General features: G+C 49.1%; 1 protein-coding gene across 1 annotated transcript; it reads left to right on the plus strand.

Moving 5' to 3' along the window:
• The first annotated feature begins 604 nt into the window (after positions 1 to 604).
• On the plus strand, positions 605 to 23,167 carry STK36 (serine/threonine kinase 36). The gene is made up of 26 exons (XM_021702939.2): positions 605 to 688; positions 1,390 to 1,530; positions 1,641 to 1,718; positions 2,998 to 3,128; positions 3,370 to 3,619; positions 4,943 to 5,036; positions 5,328 to 5,497; positions 5,649 to 5,836; positions 6,353 to 6,452; positions 7,845 to 7,988; positions 10,912 to 11,091; positions 12,101 to 12,198; positions 12,625 to 12,730; positions 14,638 to 14,788; positions 15,001 to 15,128; positions 15,658 to 15,762; positions 16,271 to 16,369; positions 16,456 to 16,544; positions 16,824 to 16,887; positions 17,079 to 17,189; positions 18,782 to 18,856; positions 19,256 to 19,430; positions 19,651 to 19,798; positions 20,001 to 20,148; positions 20,723 to 21,469; positions 22,508 to 23,167. Exons 1-26 carry the CDS (start codon positions 605 to 607, stop codon positions 22,649 to 22,651), a joined length of 3,948 nt encoding a protein of 1,315 aa, XP_021558614.1. The 3' UTR covers positions 22,652 to 23,167.
• Positions 23,168 to 24,406: the final 1,239 nt, after the last annotated feature.

Raw genomic sequence — 24,406 nt, forward strand, 5'->3', positions numbered from 1 at the left:
CAGCCGGAAGGGACGGGGCTGAAGGCCAGGGCGGACGTCCCTCAGCCTAAGGAGCTTGAAGCTCCTAGGCTGGGGGTGAGAGAGGGGCTCCCGTCTGCGAAACGCGCGGGCAGGGGGCGTGGGAGGCGGTGCTGAGGAGGTTGGCGGTGGCAGGAACTTGGGAGAGGCTGGAAGGGGCGGGGTCGGGTGGGCGAGGCTGGGTGAAGGGGGCGGGGCCGAGGGGCGAGTCTGGGTAGAAGGAGAGGGAGAAAAAGAGGGAGAGGGGGGGGGGGGGGGGGGGGGGGGGGGGCTGCGGGGGGGGGGAAGGGCGACACGGGGTCCGGTTGGGAACGAGGTTGGTTTGGGGGACAGGAGGTGGCTGAAAAGGAGGGAGAACGACAGGAGGCGCTCTCTTTGCTCCAAGATCTCATTTTTCCATCCACTTCGCCCTACGATGTTTTTGACGCCTGGATTATTATGAAAAAGGAAAAGGCAAGGTGGCTAACATTAACCTTTCTTCCATGCCCGAACCAGGCCTCCTAGATGTATGGAACTGTCCCTGGAGCTGTAGCCCTTCACCACCATCTCTACCTCCTTCCTTCTGAGGGATCCTGAAACCTCTGTCATGGAAAAGTACCACGTGTTGGAGATGATTGGAGAAGGCTCTTTTGGGAGGGTGTACAAAGGTCGAAGAAAATACAGTGCTCAGGTGGTGAACAAAGAGGGGTATCTCTTGGGTGGGATTCTGTACCTCCAACTACGGTGGAAAATGGGACCAGAATACCGACCTGTATTCCTGAGGCACTGACTCCCTCATTCCTCTTACAGAGCATGAGCCCTAATACTGGATTACTTGGGTTCAGATCCTAGGTCCACCATTTTGTAGCCTTCGAACTATGGACAAGTTACTTAACCTCTCAATCTCTGTTTCCTCATTTCTAGAATGAGGATAATTATGAACAGTATCTGATTGATGGGGTTTGAGGATTAAATGTGATTCACACTGAATTACTATACTAGTACAGTGTCTGGCACCTAGTAAACAATAAATAAAATTTATATTTATTGTTATTCTCCTCTATCATACCATGCCGGAAGAGATAAACCACCTGAACTCAATTCTTCATTTTTTTTCTTCCTTCTCTTTCCCCTGAATCTCTTAAATCTTTACCCAGAGTTTGTTACCCAGATCAGAACACCTCTCACAGAATCCACGAAAGGGATCTGTCTGGCGGAGGCTCTTTTCTCCTAGGGCAAGGGTGGGGGAGGCCTGGATAAGGCCAGGGTACTGTGGGAAAGGGGAGTAGGAGAATTTGCTCCAACAATCTAAAGCCTGAGTTTTGGAGCTCTGAGGTGAATGTTTCAATAGTGTAGTTAGGCCTTGACTCTTCTTCATCTTACCACTGACAGGTGGTGGCCCTGAAGTTCATTCCAAAATTGGGACGCTCAGAGAAGGAGCTGAGGAATCTGCAACGAGAGATTGAAATCATGCGGGGTCTGTGGCATCCCAACATTGTGCATATGCTTGACAGCTTTGAAACTGACAAAGAGGTGCACTTGGGTTTTGGGTCACGCTTCCCCAAGAAGAAGGGTCCCAGAAATTTCCCGATCTCAGAATGCATAAATCTGGAGCCATCAGGACCATTGACTTCTCCCTGCAGGTGGTGGTGGTGACAGACTATGCTGAGGGAGAGCTCTTTCAGATCTTGGAAGATGACGGAAAACTTCCCGAAGACCAGGTATGTTTCCTGGCTCAAACTTCTCCCCTCCCCCGACCTCTTTTCAGTTTAAGGACTGGTAGGGAAAGCTGAGGGCACTGAGAGTCACCATTTTGAAAACTCCCAAGGAAAATACAAAAGTCTGGGTGTATGTGGAGACAATGCGGTGTGACAGGAAAGTATGTGAACACTGGAGCCAAAATCTTGGAGTACAAAGGTTGACGCTGTCACTTTCTAGCTGGATCTTCGGAGGCAAGTTACTTTAACCTCTTGGTGCTCAGTTTCCTGATTTAGAAATGGATGTAATTATAATGTCTGTCACATGAGGCTTTTGTGAAGATTAGTGAATTAATTCATGTAAAGTGTTTAAAAGAGTGCCTGACATGCAGTATTCAACATAGTTAGCTATTATTATTTTTAAAGATTTTATTTATTCATTTGACAGAGAGAGCATGATCAGGGGGAGCGGCAGGCAGAGAGAGAGGGAGAAGCAGGCTCCCCACTGAGCAGGGAGCCCAATGCAGGCCTCGATCCCAGGACCCCAGGATCATGACCTGAGCCGAAGGCAGATGCTTAACTGGCTGAGCCACCCAGGCGCCCTTAGTTAGCAATTACTAATGCTGCTGCTGTCACTAGGCACCTTTAGTGTGTGGTACCAGAGGGGGCAGGAAGGGATAGGGGTTGTGGTTAAGGCAGGATTCACCACCAAGATCTAGTGGTTAGCAGTGGGATTTGGTCGAACACATTCTCCAGCCACACTTGTTCTAGAGATTTCTCTGTACCCTAGCAAGTAGACACCCCCCTCAGGATTTCCTGTTGCAGCATGCCATCTCCCTCTGAGCATTATTATTTGCAAGTTATCATCTTGCTCATTTTGTGTATCTTATTCGTTTGGCCACTTCTCTTGAGAAAGAGGACTTTGTCTTACTTAATAACAGCTAATGTATATTGAAGGTTTACTAAGTGCCAGGCACCGTTCTGAGCATGGCATGCTGTAACTTACTTCATTCTTGCAGTAACCCTATAAGGGAGGTGGTATTATTATCGTCAGCTTATAAATGACACATCTGAGAGGCATGGGATAATTTGCTCATCCATGGTCATTTTTCTTCAATGAATGAATGACCAAATGAAAGAATGAATGAATGGGGGGGCAGGAACTAAGGAAGATGTCATGGGAAGCTCTGGAAAAAAGAAAAAGACGAGATCACATCGGTAATTTCGGGAAGTGTCTTTGGGCTTGTCAGTGGGCTCCTTCCTCTGACCTCTCCTTTCTTTCTCCCACCCGTTTGACCCCTAGGTTCAAGCCATTGCTGCCCAGTTGGTGTCCGCTCTGTACTATCTGCATTCCCACCGCATCCTCCACCGAGACATGAAACCTCAGAACATCCTTCTTGCTAAGGGTGGTGGCATCAAGCTCTGTGACTTTGGGTGAGGAGACTGACCTTCCGTCTCTGCTTGTCGTTCTGCAAGGAGTCTCAGACCATATACTTGACTTACCTAGGCCTCATTTTAGAAGCCGAGCTGGAGACTAGGATTCCTGTTGGGTCTTTAGGAAGGTGCTCTCTGTGTGGGTTTGGGATAGCTCACACAATGATAGGTAGTAGTCACCAGGCCTAGTTTGTATTGATTACGATCTCTCTTCCCATTTCCGTTCCATCATCTCCTGCAGATTTGCCCGGGCGATGAGCACCAACACGATGGTGCTGACATCCATCAAAGGCACACCACTCTATATGTCTCCAGAGCTGGTGGAAGAGCGTCCATACGACCACACCGCAGACCTCTGGTCTGTGGGCTGCATACTGTATGAGCTGGCTGTAGGCACCCCTCCCTTCTACACTACGAGCATCTTTCAGCTGGTCAGCCTCATTCTCAAGGACCCTGTGCGCTGGCCGACCACCATTAGTCCTTGCTTCAAGGTAATGAACATAGAAAGGGAGATTACTTTGCATCCGAAACCTGTCTTTCTCTGCCCCTGTTCCCTTTTCCAAAATCTGGGGCAAGATTTTGCTGTTACTGAATGAATGCAGGAGTTGGGCCCAGCTGCCTTGCTTTTCTACTGCAGGGGCTGGTTCTGGGAGGCTGTTCTAAGGTCCGCCAAACCTGGGATTAGCAGCCCTTCCTTGGGGCAGGTTATTCTTTATCACAATGAAAAGGTAATTTCAAGCCACCAGGGACAGATGCTGTCCTTTTACACACTCTCTATTCCACTTATTTCCTATCAGATGCAAGGTCCAGATGATATCTAGATTTGCCCACAGAACTTTCAGTCTTCCTGAAAGAAAGAATCTTAAGACATTCCGATGGCCAGAGCAAGTGGGGCCAGCTCAGCGATTAGGGACAGGTGACAGAGGTGGTGCCTATTGATTGCACCTAAGTCTCAGTGGGGGAGGGAGGGTTAGAGGGAGGGAGGAAAAAGAGTTGACCCTTTTTATTTCTTATCTAGGGCAAAATTTGGACCCTCAATGGAATTTAAATGCAACCTTTTCCCAGAGTGCAGTCTCATTATAACTTTCCCTTGCTCTAAGATGAAAAGGGACAAGTTTCTCTCCAACCTATTTAGTTGGGAAAGCTCAGTAATTATCAAAAAGAATCTAAACAAAAGAAACTTGAGTGGGTGATAGGCATAGGGTATTCCATTCTCCCTTAGAGCAGACATGCAGGCATCTTCATTCAGCAAGAGCCACAGATGGCACCTTGTTTTAGAACAGTGGTCATCATCTACCAGTACCTTCTATTCCTATTTTAGGCCCAACTGAGGATTTTCCCAAGGATACCTCATAACAGATGTACCCTTTGCAGAGGCATTCTCCCTTCCCCACCACCATCTGAAGACTTGCTGAAAGATTTCTGTTTTTGCGTGCTCCCAAACCTGTCTTTATGCAATGATTTGTGTGTGAGTGTGCATCTGTTCCTACCAAGCTGCAAACAAACCCGCAATCAGAGGGAAGGCACAGTGAGCCATTTGGACCCCTTTGAATGTTTGCTTTCTGAAGATGATTGTGAAGGTGACAGAATGTCTCTGGACAGGATGTGGAGCTCTCCAGGAGGGGAGGCAGTGAAGTCTGTTCCTGGGGCCAGGGAAATGAGGCCTGAGGATAGGATTAGAGAGGATGTGGTTAAGACCATCTAGTTTGCTGAAGGAATGGGCTCAGGAGTCTTGGTTTCCTGCTTCTGCTGGTGAGTTAAAGAGAGCCTGTAGGAAAGCGAAGACCCATGGGGTATTTTTTTTCTCTCCACAGAGCTTCCTGCAGGGACTGCTCACCAAGGACCCCAGGCAGCGTCTGTCCTGGCCAGACCTCTTACATCACCCCTTTATAGCTGGCCGTGTCACCAGTGAGTGCTTATGGTCCCCAGGGCTTTCGCACTTCCCTGGGCTCTTCCCAATCTACCCCCTTCCCCGTGTCTGGATGCAGCGCATCTGCTTTACCTTACCAGCTCGAACTTTCTTCCTCGCCCTTTGCCTAACCTTTGCCACTTCCCTTGCCACCCCACTCCCTCTTTGTCACGTTGTCAAGATGGTCTCCTTCCACAGAAGCCTCAGGACACTGTCGTTGTCTCTGGCCAAGTGGAGATGGTGGCGCAGCTCTAGCATGATCACGCATTCTCCCTCTTCCTTCCCTACAGTAATAACTGAACCAGGAGGCCCAGATTTGGGCACTCCATTCACCAGTCGCCTACCCCCAGAACTTCAGGTCCTAAAGGACCAACAGGTGCATCAGCTGGCCCCCAAGGGCAATCGATCTCGCATCTTGAGACAGGCCTGTAAGCGCATGGCTGAGGAGGCCAAGCAGAAGGTATGTAGGACAGAGGGGATAGGGGACATGACCAGGTTAGCGACTGGGGAGGTTGGAGAAGGAAGGTTGATGAAGGGCCATGAATAGGATTCATACTGCCCTAAGGCAACCAAATAGTTTTGATTCAGTGTCTCCTGCCCACTGCCCACAGAAACACCAGAACACAGGACCTGCCCTTGAGCAAGAGGATAGGACCAGCAAGATGGCTTCTGGCACAGCCCTTCTGCCTAGACTAAGAGCCACTCCTCAGGAACCAGGCCTCTTGGCTGGGATCTTGGCCTCAGAAATGAAGAGCAGCTGGGCTGAGTGGGGGGCTGGAGAGGCCCCCCCTGCACCTCGGTGAGGAGGGGGTAGCCAGGAATTTATAGGGTGAGGTATCTTGCAGATCTTTGGCTTTTGCCAAAGCAAATACAACATGGTGCCTGTCACTAGCCACCGCCTCATGGGGACAGGGCCCTGGGAGTCTGAGTCCTGGGTTCTTGAATTCTGATTCTGGCTATTTTCCTAATTCATCAGGAATCGTGGGAATTTTCCTTTCTCTATGCCTCAGTTGCACACTGACTGAAAAGGAAAGAATTGTTTCCATGCAAAAGGGAAGATTATTTGAGTTGAGAGCTACAGGTGAAAACTGCCAAGGTAGACTTGACAGTAAGATTCAAAGTGGAAGGGCAGTCAAGGATACGTGTGGAGTGGTCAACATCCTGTCCTGGCCATATCCTAGAAGAAAGCTCTCCCCTATCCAATCCTGCATGGCTTGTTCTTCATTCTTATCTTGGACCTAGAGTGAGGGACATGTTAATGAACCTTGAACCTCACAGGTCAGTAGGAGCCTCCTACTCCCTGTTCCTCTGGCAGGGAAAACCAGATCACTCAGGATTGTGAACGAGTTCTCCCAGAGCTGAGGCCAGAGGTGGTGGGCCAGCGGAGCATTGATGCGGTGGACCTAGAAAATGAGGTAAGCCCTAGAGGCTCCACTTGGCCTTGACCCTGCCATGGGATGTTGGGTCTGGGTAGATGTTTTTCTAGAACATTGATTCCCAGCTATCCCAAGTATGAGCTCCCCTTATGTTAAAAATTGATTTCTTATTATCAGTTTGTAGATTTTAATTGCATAGCATCTGAACAGGTAATTATAAAAAAATTGGAACATATGGGTAAGAATGAAAGTCCCTCTTGAGCCTTACCCCAATCCCAGTGGTGTCTGCTGTTATTAGTTTGTCTTTCTTCTTCCAAACTTGCTGAATTTTTAGATATGTATATGCACACGCAGAAATCTATAGTTTGGCTGTTTTGGTTACTGAGTTCACACCGCATGTACTGTTTTACATCGTGCCTCACTTACCATATGATCTGTTTTGGAGATCCTTCTACATCTGAACATGTCATTTTTGGGGGGTTTATTTTGAAATAGTTTCAAACTTAAAGAGTAGTTGTGAGGATGCCACAAAGAATTCCTGTATACCCTTCACACAGATTCACCAACTGTTAAAATTCTGCCACATTTGCTTTCTGATTCTCTCTCCCTAGATATCTGCATATGGGTAAATCCTCTTTCTTGAGTTGTTGTAGCGTAAGATGCAATCTGTCCCTTTACCCCTAAATAGTGCATATTGCTGAAGAACAAGACCATTAACCTACACCACTCTAGTACAGTTACAGAAGTCAGAAATTTGATACTGATACGATTCCGTTACTTCATCTATGATCCATATTCAAAGTTTGCCAGTTGGTCCAATAATGTTCTTTATAGGGGGAAAAAAAATTTTCCCAGCCCATGCTCCAATCTGGTGTTAGGCACTGTGTTTAGTTGTTATACTTCATTAGTCTCCTCTAATCTGGAATCGTTCCTAGTCTTTTTTGTTTTTCATGACTGACAGTTTTGAGGTACAAAAGCCAGTTATTTTGTAGAATGTTCCTCAAATTCATACTTTCTCATGATGAGATTCACGTATGCAGTTTTAGTGGGAATACCGCATAGGTGGTGCATCCCCAGTTCTATAGTCTTTTTAATAACTTCATAATATTTCCTAAGATGGATGTACCATGATTTATTATTCCCTTACTGATTGGCTTTATGACACTTCCAATTTTTTTTTTATTATAAACCATGCTGCAGTAGACCTAATTGTAGGTATCTCTTTATGAACACGTGCCAGTATTCTCCGAGAGACTTTTCAAGACCCCTCCCGCACGGCCAACTCTGCCTTTGTAAACTGGTTGTTGAAACATATATATCTGTGCTGAAGAATTCACTGGTTCTTGCGTTTGCTCCATGATTCCCCAGGTTGAGCGCTACCACCCTTAAACCTGACACGCTCCTGACCTCTTTCACTCCCCTATACCTCAGGAGCCAGACAGCGACGATGAGTGGCAGCACCTGCTAGAGACTGCTGAGCCTGTGCCCATCCAACTGAAGGCCCCTCTCACTCTGCTGTGCAATCCTGACTTCTGCCAGCGCATCCAGGGCCAGCTGCATGAGGCCGGGGGGCAGGTAACGGGCACACGCAATGGGATTTTGGACTATGGTAATCACAGATGAGGCGTTAAAAAACTTGAGGAGAAAAAGAAAGTTTGTCCCTTTTCAGTTCTTTTTCACTTCATCTATTTAATTCAAGATTTGCTAGCCTCCTTTAGTAACACAGAAAGAACAGGCCTCGGCTCTCTAAATTAAATAAATCAATCTTTAAATAAAGGGGGCGCCTGGATGGCTCAGTCAGTTAAGTGTCTGGCTCTTGATTTCGGCTCAGGTAATGATCTCAGGGTTGAGAGACCCAGTCCCGCCTCTGGTTCCACACTCAGTGGGGAGTCTGCTTGAGTTTCTTCTCTCCCTCCCCCTCTGCTCCTCCACCTCCTGAGCATGCACGCTCTATCTTTCTCTCTAATAAATAAATACATATTTTTTATAAAGATTTTATTTATTTATTTGAAAGAGAGAGAGAACATGAGTGGGGGGGGCAGGCAGAGGGAGAAGCAGGCTTCCTGCTGAGCAGGGAGCCTGTTACAGGGCTCGATCCCAGGACCCTGGGATCATGACCTGAGCCGAAGGCAGATGCCCAACCGACTGAGCCACCCAGGCGCCCCCATAAGTAAATAAATCTTAAAAAAAAAAAAAACCCAAAACAGGCCTGGATTTTCTCTTTTTGAAGGGAAAAGCATTCATTTAGAGCAGGGGTTGGCAAACTTGGATGGTAAACGTTTTGGGCATGGAAGAGCAAGAGGCAAAAATGGAGGATGTTATTAAGTACTTCTGGAATGAGAGAAAGCACTTTTCCACGTAATTTTTATTGATGATGATGTGATCAGCACTGGGTGTTATACACAATTGATAAATTACTGAACACCACATCTGAAATTAATGATGAACATATGTTGGCTAATTGAATTTAAATAAAAAAAACTTTGTTGATGAAATTAAAAATATAGATATAGTAAGTGTATAAGAGCTTCTGATACAGGTATACTAATGAGAAGAACGAGATTCTTTTTTTTTTTTTTTTTAAAGATTTTATTTATTTATTTGATAGAGACAGCCAGAGAGGGAACACAAGCAGGGGGAGTGGGAGAGGGAGAAGCAGGCTTCCTGCCGAGCAGGGAGCCCGACGTGGGGCTCGATCCCAGGTCCCTGGGATCATGACCCGAGCCAAAGGCAGACGCCCAACGACTGAGCCACCCAGGCGCCCCCAAGATTCGCTTAATTGGCATTCATAATTAGTGTTGTTTATTCACCAGCTGATGGACATTTGAATTGTTTCAACTTTTTGGCTTTTATGAATAATGTCTCCATGAACATTCACATGGAAGTCTTTGTGTGGACATACGTTTTCTTTTTTCTCCCTTGGATATCTAGGAATTGCTGGGTTGCATGGTAATTTATATTTACCATTTTAAGAAGCTGATAAACTATTTTCCAAACTGGCTGCCTCATTTTGCATTCCCATCAGCACTGTGTGAGGGTCTCCATTTCTCCACATTCTTGCCAGCATGTATTGTCTGTTTTTATCACAGCCCATTCTAGTGAATGTGAAATCATGTCTTATTGTCATTTTAATTTGCATTTTGCTAATAACTAATGTGGAGCATCTTTTCATGTGCTTATTAGCCCTTTGTATATCTTCTTTGGTGAAATATCTATTCGGTTCTTTTGCTTATTTTTAAGTTGGGTTGTTTGTCCCCTTGAGTTGTAAGAGTCCTTTGTATATTCTGGATAGGAGACCTTTATCAGATATGTGGTTTGCAAATATTTTCTCTCAGTCTATGGTTTGTTCTTTTATTTTCAGAAGAGTGTTTTTTGAAGCACAAAGGTTTCGAATTTTGATGATGTCCAATTACCATTTTTTTTCTTTTGTGGTTTCTGCTTTTGGGTTATATGGAAGAAATCTTTTCCAGACCCAAAGTCTGGAAGATTTTCTCCTATGTGTTTTCTAAAAGTTTTTTAGTTGGAACTGTAGCATTTAGGTCTCTGGCCCATTTTTTGAGTTACTTTTTATATATAATGTGAGGTAGGGATCTAAGTTCATCTTTTTGCATGTGGCTATAGAGTCGTCCCAGCACCCTTGGTCCAAGACTCTCCTTTCCCCATTGAATTGTCTTGGCACCTTGCACCTCCCTTCTGGGCCTTCCATGCTGTCCTTGTAGTGGGTGGTAACTTCAGTAGGGAGGCAGGCGAAAGGCTCTGCCTCCAGGGTAAGTCTTGTGGAGTTGGAATTCCAGCTGAACTACCCTTCAGCTGTGTGGTAATTGACTCCTTACCTAACCTGTGTAGAGGCTTTAGTCTTCTCATCTGTAAAATGGATAATTGTTTACTGTGCACTGTGATTGTAAAGAGTAAATGAACAAATAAGTGAAAAGATTTAGAAACAGAGGATGACATACTATAAAGCACTTGACGTAAATGTTATTCTTTTTTGAAGAGTAACTTTTTAAAGAATAACACTTTAAAAGTATCATAGTGCCCTTATCTTGCAGGTTATATATAAATAAGTGACGGACTGGATTTGGCCTGTGGGTCATAGTTAGTCAAGTCTTGATCTAGAGTTAGATAGTTCGTTTTATCTGTTTGGAGTTGAATGACATTGTTTTGTGTCTGTTGTTTTAATCTTTAGAAGTATGTACATGTGTGTGTGTGCATGCGTGCGTGCCTGTGTGTGTGTTTAAGGCGAAGGGCTGGAGAAGGGAGCGAGCAGATAGGAATGGCACTGGGTCCCACAGAGACTGAGGGGAGGTCCCCTTTCCCTTGGTCACTTCCCTGGCTCTCTTTCCCTTTTTCTCTGTTCTCCTTCCCTGGGTTTTAGAGTCCCAAAGAAAGGAGTGAGAACATTTGGTCTGCTTTGCCAGCTCCTTGGGGACTGGTATTTGTCACCCTCCTTTTCCTTCTGATAATATCGATTACTATTTGTTTCCCTCACATCACCCAGATCCTGAAAGGCATGCTGGAGGGTGCATCCCGTATCCTTCCGGCACTCCGAGTCCTGAGCAGTCTTCTGTCTAGCTGCAGTGACTCCATTCCCTTGTACTCCTTCTGCCGCGAGGCGGGGCTCCCTGGGCTCCTGCTCAGCCTGCTCAGACACAGCCAGGAATGCAACAGTATCCAGCAGGTAAGCCCTATGCAGGGAGCCTGGGAGCCTCGGAAGACATATAGGAGTTTCTTCACCTTGGATCTCTCTTCTTCAAATTTCCTCTTCTCCAGTTTCTTCACCTTGGATTTCTATTCGGCCCCCCGCATTTTCTTTTCTTTTCTCCTGTCTAGTTAGTAGATCATGAGTTGCAAACTCTGCTGCCCTCTGAGGCCAGACAGATCCTGTCAGGCGGGGAAGTAGAGTCTGTGTGACCATATGAGTAGTGGAGAGTACGATAAACTGGAGAGCTTGTGCCCAAGCTGAATGGGACATCCCCTCAGTTCCAGCTCACTGCTGCCCATGAGAACAGGGGCCCAGTGTTACCAGATCTTCCAGTTTTCTAAGAGAAGCTAGAAATCCAAATTTGTATGCACAGTTTCCCAGTCTTTAGAGCGCTGTGTTTTGGAATGTTAAATCCTAGGCTTTCGTTGCCCTGATTTTATAGAACAGAGTACTGAAATTCAGAGATTCACCAACTTATACACAGGCACTAACTTGTAAATGGTCTCAGGGACGATGAGTGGAGGAGCTAGGATTGAGGCTCAGTGTGTCTGAGGCTGAGTCCCCCCCTTCCCCCTACTGTGTTCTGCTGTGGCCGAGCTGAGAGGACAGAATACTGAAACGTTTAACGGGGCCTCAGCTCAGGCAGCTGAAAGCTGCATTCTGCTCATGAGTACTAACCTTGAGTGTTTTTAAGGAGTTTCGAGAAGAATTTGAGCTATTTTGAAAAACAGAGCCTCCTAAACTCCTAAATCCTATTCCGGCCACACAGGACACATTTTCAGGCTGCTTATTGCCCACTGGCCGCCACTTTGTGACCTCTAGATTTCCCCTTTCTGTCCGGATGCTCTCTTCCCTCTGCCCCTTCCTGTTTGGTCAACCTGCCTGGATATTGGACACCTTTTTTTTTTTTTTTTTTTTACTGCTTTTTCTCTTCTTTGTCTCCATCCTCTCCATTGCCCTTACTCTCTGTCCTCTTGCCTGGCAGCAATGTTGGTATGGGACCTTCTCACGGGACCTGATGGCTGTGATCCAGGCCTACTTTGCCTGTACCTTCAATCTGGAGAGGAGCCAGACAGGTGACAGGTGAGATGAGAGCCAGCTTTGCTCCGTTGGCCACTTTGGCTTCAATTTCTACCCCCATTTCTTCCCCTCTCTGTTAGGAAGAGGCTAAGTAAGGAGAAGCCGACAGGTTAGGGATCAGCTGACTGACCGACCGCTGAGGGTCTAGCTAATCCTCCTAAGGACCCTGAGACCCCTCTAAGTTCACCCCAAGACTTGCAGGTTCTAAGGGTCACCATACACTAAATGGAAGGGTCACAATATGAATAACCTAGAGAAAATGGCAAAGAAGGGGCTAGGAGGTTGTGTATAGAAGACTGTGTGTGTGTTTAGCAGGGGAGAGGGGAGGGAGCATTCTGAGATGTTGCTTTGCAGAGATTCTCCTACCTGCCCAGAACTAACCCATTTACCACATGTGGGCTTTTAGAGAGATGGGCTATTTTTTCCCAGCCTACAGGTGTTTCAGGAGGCTGCCAACCTCTTTCTGGACCTGTTGGGGAAACTGCTGGCCCAACCAAATGACTCTGAGCAGACCTTGCGGAGGGATAGCCTTATGGTAATCTGCTCCCTTGTCCAGATTTCTGTCTTTGACGTATTTCCCCGTGTTTCTCCCTTCCCTTTCTTAAAACTATACAGGGTTAGGTCAAGGTAATACAACAGACATTTACCGACTGTGTGCCATATGAGTAAGAGAAAGTCCCCGTCTTCAAGAGACTAGAAATAGTCTAGTAGGAGAGATGAAAAATGATCAAGGACAATAGCGTGAGAAGTACATTAGAACTTACATAAAACTTGTATGAAATACAGAAGCACCACTGAAGAAGATATGATTAATGCTACTTGGAGAGTCATAGAAGAAGTCTTGAAGGAAATCATCTTTGCTAGGATTTGAAGAACTCATAGAAGTTTGCCAGATGGGTGAGGCAGGAAGTAGGGAGGACAGTCCAGGCAGAAGGAGTAGCATATATAAAGATCTAGAGGCATTAAGCACTGTGGCCTATTTCAGGGAACCACAAGTTGAAGTATTCCTTTTTTTTTTTTTTAAAGATTTTATTTATTTATTTGAGAGAGAGAGAATGAGAGACAGAGAGCACGAGAGGGAAGAGGGCAGAGGGAGAAGCAGACCCCCTGCTGAGCAGGGAGCCCGATATGGGACTCGATCCCAGGACTCCAGGATCATGACCTGAGCTGAAGGCAGTCGCTTAACCAACTGAACCACCCAGGCGCCCTGAAGTATTCCTTTTTAAAGAGACTTGCAGATGGGCTAGTATTTCCCAAACTTACTTGTCCTGTGGACCAGTAAACTAGTGGGTTCTCATCCCTGGACTGTGGAGGTGAGGGACCGGAGAATGGAGGATTGAGCAAGAGGATAGCTGAGTTCTGACTGATCTCAGAGGAGACAGTTAGCAACATCAGCAAGGAAGTAAGCAATTGCCTAGTCATTGTTCAAACTGGCATTGGGGGACACAGATCTGGACTGCATTTCTGCTTCCAACTAGCAGTCCATTCAAACTCTTCTAGTCTGAGAGCCTATTTTAACATCCCTCACCCTTTCGAATCAGGAAGCTTTTCCAATGCCTAACCTAAATTTTGGCCATCAGCAACTTATATTATTGGCCAGCATTTATCCTATATGTCACTGTGCAGCGACTGCATAGGGAGTTTGGAATAAACACACCACCTCCCGAAATTCTGAACCAGTAGGACTGGGTTGGGAGGGACCCAGGAATCCCCAGGAATTCTCATACTCATGGTCCATAGATAACACTTTGAGGAATATTATCTAGGAGGCAGCTGATCAGAGTATAGAAGGATTGACACCTAAAATTGCCATTCTTTTTTTTTTTTAAAGATTTTATTTATTTATTTGAGACAGAGAGAATGAGAGAGAGAGAAAGCACATGAGAGGGGGGAAGGTCAGAGGGAGAAGCAGGCTCCCCGCCGAGCAGGGAGCCCGATGCGGGACTCGATCCAGGGACTCCAGGATCATGACCTGAGCCAAAGGCAGTCGCTTAACCAACTGAGCCACCCAGGCGCCCCCTAAAATTGCCATTCTTTAAAACGTGAGGGTGGGGCCCCTGGGTGGCTCAGTCGTTAAGCGTCTGCCTTCGGCTCAGGTCATGATCCCAGGGTCCTGGGATGGAGTCCCACATCGGGCTCCCTGCTCAGCGGGAAGCCTGCTTCCCCCTCTCCCACTCCCCCTGCTTGTGTTCCTGTTCTCGCTGTCTCTCTCTGTCATATAAATAAAATCTTTAAAAAAAAAAAAAAGATTAAAAAAAATAAAAATAAAACGTGAGGGTGATTATAATGCATTTTCTGTGCGAGGAACAATTTGAATGGCACCGCTGGTCCCTCTGGGTTTTCTCCTTTTTGCTTAGGTTCTCTGGGGGATTCTTGCTCCTTACCCTAAGCCCCGTCACTTTTCTGCTGCCCTCATGTCAACCCCGTCCTTGTCTCCCTTAGTGCTTTACTGTTCTGTGTGAAGCCATGGATGGGAACAGCTGGTCCGTCTCCAAAGCCTTTTACTCCAGCCTGCTGACGACTCAGCGGGCGGTGCTGGACGGGCTGCTCCACAGCTTGACAGTTCCCCAGCTCCCTTTCCACACACCCCCAGGTAACCAGAGTAGGGCGCGGAGGTTCTCTTGACTCCAGAGCAACTCTGGCTCTGCGCCCCCCCACCCCTGCCTCAACTGCCATTGCCTTGAATGATGCCTGGCATTTAGTGAGCGCTCAGTAACTAACTGTGTGCTGTGTGCTAAAAGAATGAACCGGGAGCTGAGAGAAACGACCAGACCACACCCTGCGTTCTTTGCCCTTTCTCTATAGGAGCCCCCCAAGTGAGCCAGCCTCTGCGGGAGCAGAGCGAGGATCTGCCTGGAGCCATGTCCTCTGCGTTGGCAGCCGTCTGCACTGCTCCGGTGGGGCTGCCCAGCTGCTGGGAAGCCAAGGAGCAGGTCTGAGCTGCAGTGTCTGCTTCCTCTCGTCTGGGTTGCTGGAGATGAGGAAGCTGGCCTCAGTTTCTCAGGAAGGCAGAAAAACAAGCCTTTATACTTCTTACTCTGTACTTCCAGCAACAGATGCTCCTACCCTGGGTCGGGGCCACTTGTAGAACATGATGTCACCAAGATCCCAGAGCCCTTGGCCAGCTGGTTAGAGAGCTCAGTGACAAACTGCCCGTGTGGCAGGGTGGCTGATCCGAAGCCACCCGTGATGCTTCCTCAATGGCTCAGGATTTAGATTGCCTGCCCCCTTTTGGCCAGCAACACTTTCCTCTGTACCTGCCTACACTAGCGCTAAACTAGGCCATGACCTTTGGTTCTCCACTGGCCATGAGGACTGGGGATGGGATGGGGTCTGAGGTTCCTGGTGAATCTGAGGGAGAGTGGCTAGCAAGGCGTTGAGAAACCTGATTTGTTGGAGATAGGAGAGGAATAGGATGGGAATCATGGGAATGGGATGGAGGCTTCACGTATGTTCCTACAGATCTCTCAGCATTTGGCCCATCAGCTCACTGAAGACAGTAACCAACTGAGGCCGTCCCTTATCTCTGGCTTGCAGCATCCCATCCTGTGCCTCCACCTTCTCAAGGTACTGCCTGTCCAAAACCCTTGGGACTTCAGATTTCTTTTCTTTTCTTTTTTTTTTTTTAGGGGGGAAGGGACAGAGGGAGAGGGAGAATCTTCAGCAGGCTCCGCGCTGGGTGTGGGACTCAGGTCTGGATCTCATGACCCTGAGATCATGACCTGAGCTGAAATCAAGAGTCGGACTCTTCACCGACTGAGCCACCCAGGCACCCCAGATTTCTTTTCAATCCCCAGGACTGAGAGAGAGAGAAAGAAAGACACTGAGAAAGACAAGAGACCCCAGAGGGTCCCTTTCTGCTTTTAAATCTATTCCACTGAGATGACCCCACTGTCAGCCAGTCCCCTCCAGAGCCTAGAAGTAGCCCGATCTCACTGTCCTATAGCAAGAGGTGGAAGTGGCCTGGACTTCTCTACTACCTCCACGGTGGATGCTAGATCTGTTGAGAGGCCAGCCTGCTTCTCAGCTCAGGGGCTGCTGAGCCTCACTGACAGACTGCTTCCCCCTTCCTCAGGTTCTTTACTCCTGCTGCCACGTCAGTGAGCGCCTGTGTCATCTTCTAGGGCACGAGCCCCTGGCCTTGGAGTCACTGTTGATGTTGGTCCAGGGCAAGGTAGGCCAGCAACACAGGCAGGTATATCATGGTGGCCCTGCTGTCTCAGTCAGAAGTTGCTCTGCTATCTAGGGTTTCCTTTGTAGGTAAAGGTAATGGATTGGGAAGAGTCTACCGAAGTAGCACTCTACCTCCTCTCCCTTCTTGTCCTCCGGCTGCAAGATCTGCCTTCTGGGTAAGTCACGAAGGGGGGTCTCTCCACTGGAATCTTCCATCCCCAAGCTCACCCTGTTATAAAATATGGGGGAATGGCACCTTGCAGCCTATCTTTAGGAGGGATTGGGATAGAGAGAGTGAAGTCTTCTCTGCAAAGAGCAGACCTAGCTTCCCACCAACTCTGTGTCTTGGCGGGGGTCGTACAGCCTCTGGGGAGAGTGCCGTCCAGCGGGAAGGGAGGCCACTCGCCAGCCTCCTTTTCCCTGGCTGCACCCTTTGATGTATCTCCTTTTTCCAGAATGGAGAAGCTGGGCAACGAGATTGCTACTCTGTTTACCCATTCACACATCGTCTCTCTCGTGGTGAGTTTTCAGCTTTCTTCTTCCTCCCCTTTTCACCCTGCCATCCGGCCCTTCGGGGAGCACGGGCATCACTATCCCAGTAGCAGCCGGTTCTGAGGCCGTCCATGGGGCCGGACGGAGACGTAAATCCTCTCTGCCTGTCTTGCCTGCTGTGCAGGTTCAGACATTCTTTCTCCTCTGACTCCTCTCAGAGCGCAGCAGCCTGTCTGTTGGGACAACTCGGTCAGCAAGGGGTGACCTTCGACCTCCAGCCTGTGGAGTGGATTGCAGCAGCCTCACACGCTCTGTCTGCCCCTGCGGAGGTGAGGCGGGCTGGGGAGGACACAGACCTCTCTGACCGGACCCAGGACTCCATTCAGGGGAAAAGACTGAAGCGCCAGCCCGCCTGGGGCAAACCAAGGGGTGGGAAGGGAGCCAAGGGGTCTTTCCTTTCCTCTGTGTCTGCCCCCAGATAACAGCCCCCTCTGAGCCCAGACTCGCAGGCAAGGAAGGAGAGAGGGAGGGGGACCCGAGTTACCTGAGGATGAGATTTCCCTGCCTGCTCTAGTCCCCTCCTCCAGCAGCTCCTGCTCCTGTTGTTTAGGTCTTTTCAGAAGCTTCATCTCTTCCCCTCTGCCTGCAGTTTGCACTCCCTGGCCCCCTCATTCTCCTTAACTGAGGTGGAAAAGGTGGCTGGCATCCTGAGAACTCTTCAGGAATCCCGTCTGCCGTGTAGCCTCCTTTCCACTTTCTCCTTTTCCAGGCCTTCCCCCCTCTCCTTTTTAGATACTTTGGAACCTGTATTTCTCTCATTCTGTAAAAAGAAGGATAGACTTCATATTCAGATGATTGTCATCCTTACAGGCACAGAATTCCTTATAACTTAAAAGCACTTCACATGTTATCCCACAACATGCTTGAAAGAGAGACACATGAAATGTAATGATACTCACCTGCTTTTTCCAGATGAAGTTGAACTTCAGAGAGGTGGTAGGGATGGCATTCCCATTCATCTAGGAGCCCCAGTCAGAAACCTGGGAGTCCTCATAGACTGTGCCCTCTGCTCCATTATTCCGCCATCTAGATGGTTCCCCCAGGCCCCATGTGCTCTGCCTTCCTGTCATCTCTCAGATCTTTTGCTGCCTGCCACCGTCATGGTCCTGCCTTAGTTTGTGGGCATATCATCAATCTTGCACTGTGGCGCTTGCCTGCTGAAGGATCTCTTTTCTAGACTCTCTCCTCTCCAGTCCATTCTCTTCACTGCCACCAGGGTGAGCTTTCTTAAAAGTCCAGTCATTTGTTCAACCAGTAAGTATTTAGCACAGAAATGTGTATTGAGGACCAGACACTATTCTGGGCTCTGAGGATACTGCCGTGAATAAAAGAGATAAAAATCTTGCCCGTGTGGACGTTGCATAAGTCCTCAGTGGCTTTGCACTGTTTCCGGGATAAAGTCCAGACTCCTTTACCTTCTCCTCAGAGCTCATCTATTTCCTCTGGGCTCTATAATCTTGTTACACCAGGACTTACCACTTCCAAAGGTCACAGTCATCGTTGATGAGCTGCTTTATTTATGCTATCCGTTCTACTTGGAATGCTCTCCCTTCCTACCACCTCCTTCTCTTGACTGCCTTTTAAACTTCTAATTCATCAGTGTTCTACCTCCAGAAAGTAGAGTTAGGCCCTCTCCACTGTGTCTCCACCCCCACCCCAGCCTCTTGTCTAGCAAGTATCTTCTTACCCTACCGGTCTATGTGTCTTTGGGACAGAGGTAGTCATTGAATGAATAGTCAGGAACCAAGACTCCTAAGTCCAGAAGAGCTCTCCCCACTGCCCTGGGCTGAGGAAGAGCTCTTTCTGCCTGACCAGGAGTTGCATGCACAGGACCTGCATTCTCCCTGCCTCTCTCCAACAGGTCCGGCTGACCCCACCAGGTAGCTGTGGATTCTACGACGGCCTCCTTATCCTCCTGCTGCACCTCCTCACCCAGGTATGGGTGCCTCCTAGGCTAATGAGCTGCTAGACAATAGGAATGAAGAAGCAACCCATACTCGCCTCTTCGGTCAAATTAGGGTGCTCATGATAGCCTTCGAATGGGCCCACCTGCCCTCAGCACGGACCCTTTCTGGGGAATCACAGCTGCCTCCGTCAGGATTCAGTGGGGGAGGAGAGCCATAATTCCCTGGTTTCCAGCAGACACACACATGGGTTAAGATGTGAGAAGAAAGGAACTCAGACAATAGGGAAATCCCAGGTTTTTGGGAAAACGAGGAATTATTTCTAAGACTCTCTTTCTTTGGAGGTCAGGGATAAGAGTGGGGGGAATAAAAAGGCATTTTGAGGCCTGACCTCAACCTCCCTACCCACCCTCCTTCAATTTCCTCTCCAGCCAGGGAAGGGTAGCCTGATAAGGGACGTGGTTAGCTCAGAAATGTGGACCATTCTGTGGCACCGCTTCTCCATGGCCCTAAGGCTCCCCGAGGTGGTGTCTCCACAGGAAGAGGAGCCGTCGCTGTCTAGGCCACAAAACCCAGAGCCAGACTGGACGCTGATCTCACCCCAAGGTATCTTTCCATCGGCATGGCCTCCGTTGTAGGGCCAAAGTGTTGATCCCTCTTCAAGAGGAGGAGATTGCCGCGACCGTTGCCGCCTGGGAAGAGGATGGCGCGGGCCACGCTGGGTGGGAAAGGGACTAAGCAAGTGGAAGCCCTGGGAGCCCTGGAGAAGCAGGAGCACCTAGGCCTCTTGCCTGCCCCACTGGGTCTCCATTCTGGGTATTTCCAGGCGTGGCAGCCCTGCTGAGCCTGGCCGTGGCCACCTTCACCCAGGAGCCCCAGTTATGCCTGAGCCACCTGTCGCAGCGTGGAAGTATCCTCATGTCCACCCTGAAGCATCTGCTTTCCCCCAGCTTCCTGCATCAGCTGGGCCGGGCGTGAGTCAGAGCTGGAGGAGAGAGTCTGCAGGGCGGGGTGGGGAGGGGGAGTCAGGAGAGCTGTCGCTGAGAACACGAGCTATGAGGGGAGCAGTGGGATGGGTGAGGTTGGGCAAGTGGAGCTGGGATTTGAGAAGGGGGCGGAGAATGGTAAAGGGCGGGTGAGCAAACCGAGTTGGGCCTTCCACGCTGCCCTCCTTAGGCCTCACGGGTCTGAGTTTCTGCCGCTCGTGGTGCTATCTGTCTGCCGGCTCCTCTGCTTCCCCTTCGCCCTGGATGTGGACGACGACCTCCTCGGAGGTGTCTTGGCTGACTTTGGGGCCTCAGAAGTCGCAGCCCACCTGCTTCAGGTACTTGGGAAGCTCCTCAGGCACGACAGTCGGGGAGGAGGATGGCCAACCCTGTGTACTCGAATTCACTTGCCAACAGCTCCAAGGCTCTCCTGGGCCCCGGGGAGAGTGGAGGGTCTGACTCCATCTAAGGGATGGGAGTGGAGAAAGCATCCAGGCCTGAGCAGAGGCATTGTTGGGGGCTGGGGTTGGCACCCCCCCCCCCTCCATCAGTCCCTCATCTGGATCCGTTGGAGCTCCGTGGGGAGGACATCCCAGGCTAGGCACTGGATACTCAGCTCCTCAGCCAGGAATCACCTCTCTGGCAATTCTTGGCACTAAGCAGTGGGCCTCTGAAAGCAGAGCAAGCGCGTCCTTGCAGAGCAAGGAATGATCTTGTACCTGTTCTCCTGGGCTCCACACTGGGTCTCACGTGGCAGGCTTGGGTCAGGTCTTCCGGTTCTCTGTAGTATTTCGCAGCATAGCTTGGCTTTTCTCTCTGCCAGAGCTTGGGCTCCTTTGAGCTACCTCACTGCAGTGAGTGCTCCCTCTCCCTGAACCCGTTTTGCCTACTGCCCTGCCCCTCTGTCCCCAGGTCTGCTGCCACCATCTTCCGCTGCCTCAAGTTGAGTTGCCTGTCAGTCTCCTCACACGCCTGGCCCTTACGGATCCCACCTCTCTCAACCAGTTTGTGACCGCGGTGGCTGCCTCCCCTAGACCTGTCATCTCCTTCCTCTCAGTTGCCCTCCTGGGTGACCAGCCACTGCTAACCTCCGACCTTCTCTCCCTGCTGGCCCACACAGCCCGAGTGCTGTCTCCCAGCCACTTGTCCTTTATCCAAGAACTCCTGGCTGGCTCTGATGAATCCTACCGGCCCCTGCGGAGTCTCCTGGGCCACCCAGAGAATTCTGTGCGGGCCCGCACATATGGGCTCCTGGGACACTTGTTGCAACACAGCATGGCCCTGCGTGGGGCGCTGCAGAGCCAGGCGGGGCTGCTCAGCCTCCTGCTGGTGGGGCTTGGAGACAAGGACCCGGCTGTGCGGCGCAGTGCCACCTTTGCTGTGGGCAACGCAGCCTACCAGGCTGGTCCCCTGGGGCCTGCCTTGGCTGCTGCTGTACCCGGTATGACCCAGCTGCTTGGAGACCCTCAGGCTGGCATCCGGCGCAATGCCGCGTCGGCTCTGGGCAACTTGGGGCCTGAGGGGCTGGGGGCAGAGCTGTTACAGTGCCAAGTACCCCAGCGGCTCCTAGAGATGGCGTGTGGAGACCCCCAGCTAAATGTGAAGGAGGCCGCCCTCATTGCCCTCCGGAGCCTCCGACAGGAGCCCTGCATCCATCAGGTATGCCCCTGGGGACTCGTGGACCACGACAATGGGGTTGTATTTCACAACATCTTTCTGAGGTAGTCTTTTAAGGAATCGAGACACCCATAAATCCCCTTGTCCGGAAGTGGGAGATGACACACTCATCTCCCATCTCCCACCCTGGAGAAGGGAAGGAGTGCAGGAGAGGGTTCTGATGAGTGGGAAGTTCCTGGGATCTCAAGGACCAGGCTTTCTGTCTTGCTGTGTGGGATGGAGGTGAGGACACACTAGGCCATGTTGAGGCATAGAGGGATTTCATCCTGGGGGCCGTGAAGCAGCTAACCGTCTTTTTTCAGCCCTCCACCGTGTGACAAGCAGCATGCTAAGCATTTTACCTTTGTTACTTAGTTGAAGCTATTATAGTCCTCATTTTGCAGGTGAGGACACTGAGGCACTAAGAATTTTAAGAACTTGTCCAAGTTACAAAGCTAGTTTGGGGGATTGGACTTCTGAGCTCAAGGGTCTGAGTCCTGAGCCCCATACCTTAACTACTGCTTTATCCTGCTTTTTCTGCCCGGTATATGAAGTAGCCGAATGGAAATCACACACCTACCTATGATAAGGCTAAACGTCCAAATTATTATAGTGCGATGTGGTAGCATTGGATGGTGCATGCGGAACAGACGTTTTGACAGGGTGGCGTTGATAGAAATTATAGGATTTTCTGGCAATCCCTGGGGGGGAATAACGAAAAGGATTCTCAGTGGTAACGAGGTTAAGGCCCACTGGTCAGGACCCATGGCTGGGAATCGTGCTTTTGACTGAGTATCAGCACAGCATGTATTAACCCTTCTTGGGGCCAAGCCCGTGGATCCCTCGGTGCCTTGATTTCGTGGTGCATAACCAAAGTGAATGGGAGTAGACCTCCAGTCTTGATGAGCCCCGTCTCCACCATTTCTCTTTCCCCACCCAATCTAGACTGAGTCCCCAAGAGCCCGTTTTCTTTTTCTTTCTTTTGTAGAGTGGGAATTGCTGGGCCATGTCGTGTTCTGTCATCTGCTCTCTGTCCCACAGGTGCTGGTGTCCCTGGGGGCCAGTGAGCGATTAGCCATGCTCTCTTTGGGGAATCAGTTACTGGCGCCCAGCAGCCCCCGGCCTGCCTCTGCCAGACACTGCAGGAAGCTCATTCACCTCCTGAGGCCAACCCACAGCACGTGATCTCAGATTCCTGCGGTCCGTCCTCCAGCCTTTGTGGCCCCCTTATTGCCAACCTCTCCTTTTTCTACTATACAAGCCACCAACTCAACCAAGAGCTAAGGAGACTAAAAAAAAAGAGATAAGCTGCAAATCAACTGATTTGAGAACTAGAAACTAGAAGAGATTTATGTATAAAGCTCCCTCCTTTCCCCAGATACTGATTTCAACCAGTAAACGTCATTGATGTTGGTGCCAGAGAAGATTCCTTCCTTTTCTTCATCGAAGGCTCTTTCTCGGATCATGTGCCTTTAATCCCAAGAACATGTTTCCTGGATGTCAGGGAAGCATCTTCTATCTGAGAGCTCTCTTCCTTTCTGGAGCTCCTATAATCCTTCCAGCAGGTTCCTGCCTTAGTGCACTGGCCCCAGGACAGTGATGAGGACAGAGCCTGTCTCCTCTCTAGGTGATAATGCCATCAGTCCCTGCTGTGGATGGTTCTCTGACCCGTAGCCCACATTCCCATCCATGGGTTAGGGTGGAGAGTCTTTCCTTCCTTTCTTTCTTTCTTTCTTTCTTTTCTTTTCTTTTCTTTCTTTCTTTCCTTTCTTTTCCTTCCTTCCTTCCTTCCTTCCTTTTTTCCTTTCCCTCCCTCCCGCCCTCCTGCCTGTCTTCCTTCCTCTTTCTTTCTCTTTCTCTCTTTCTTTCTTGCCTTTTTGCCTTCCTACTTTCCTTCTGCTCATCCTTCCTCTGTTTGTAAACCCTTGTCATAAAAGGTATACCTCACCTTACTTGGAGCTGCCAGGGTAAGAGGTTGGGGGGCTCAGCTCCTCCCTCAGCTGCTGTGTGGTGTTGCAAGCACTCGTGTCCTGTTCACAAAAGATCCTGTTTGGGAGCTTATTTATTCTATCTCTTTTTGCCTTCCAGCTTCTTCCATCCCAGATGAGCTACATGTGGTCACCTATTTCCAAGCCAGGGCCAGTGGAGCTGAAATAGGGAGGGATAGGATTAAACAGAGAGGTACATTGGATTGCTTTGTGATCTCAGCCTGACTGACGAGTTTTGATGTTTGATGTAGTTTCAATGTTTGGGAAGCCCAGCTGCTTGAGAAGGGCAACTGTTTATGGCCATTGTGCATTTTACCAGAAAGAGATGTTTGGCAGACCCATTAGTTAGAGTCGTGATCCAGCTGGAAACATACTAGAAAGCTTAAACCTTGCAACAAGCTTCCCAGAGCTCTGATTTCTCCATCCGTAAAATGGGGAGACTACTTTTTGTCCTTCCTAAATTCCAATTGTTTTTGAAATAAAAATAAGTAAAGTGTCCTTAATTTTTTTTAAAGATTTATTTATTTATTAGAGAGAGAGAGAGCATGTGTGTGTGCGCGCGCACGCGAGTCAGGGGAAGAGCAGAGGGAAAGGGATAAGCAGACTCTGTGCTGAGCGCAGAGCCTGAGCCTGAAACGGGGCTCGATCTCATGCCCCTGAGATCAGATCATGACTTGAGCCAAAATCAAGAGCTGGACACTCAACTGACTGAGCCACCCAGGCGCCGCATGTGCCCTTATTTTTATAAGTAATTTTATTTAGCCCTCATCTTCATTGTGCATTGTCTGTGTTTATATTTTAGCAAAAATAACATTTTTTTTCTAGAGACCACCATAATTTCCTCCTATCCAGATTATTTCAGTTCGGTTCACCAATGAGTCCTTTCTCAGGCACTAGAGATAAAGCAATGTGTATTCGCCATAGAGTTTCCATTCTGGGCGGGAAGACGACG

The sequence above is a fragment of the Neomonachus schauinslandi genome, chromosome 3, assembly GCF_002201575.2.
Source record: "Neomonachus schauinslandi chromosome 3, ASM220157v2, whole genome shotgun sequence".
Taxonomy (NCBI): domain Eukaryota; kingdom Metazoa; phylum Chordata; class Mammalia; order Carnivora; family Phocidae; genus Neomonachus; species Neomonachus schauinslandi.

What these genes read in the sequence shown, in the direction of transcription:
- STK36 (XM_021702939.2), top strand. Translation starts at nt 605, where the DNA reads ATGGAAAAGTACCACGTGTTGGAGATGATTGGAGAAGGCTCTTTTGGG. An exon ending in GAGGCCCCCCCTGCACCTCG is followed by an intron (nt 5,837 to 6,352) that starts GTGAGGAGGGGG and finishes TTCCTCTGGCAG; the next exon opens with GGAAAACCAGATCACTCAGG. An exon ending in TGCGGAGGGATAGCCTTATG is followed by an intron (nt 12,731 to 14,637) that starts GTAATCTGCTCC and finishes TGTCTCCCTTAG; the next exon opens with TGCTTTACTGTTCTGTGTGA.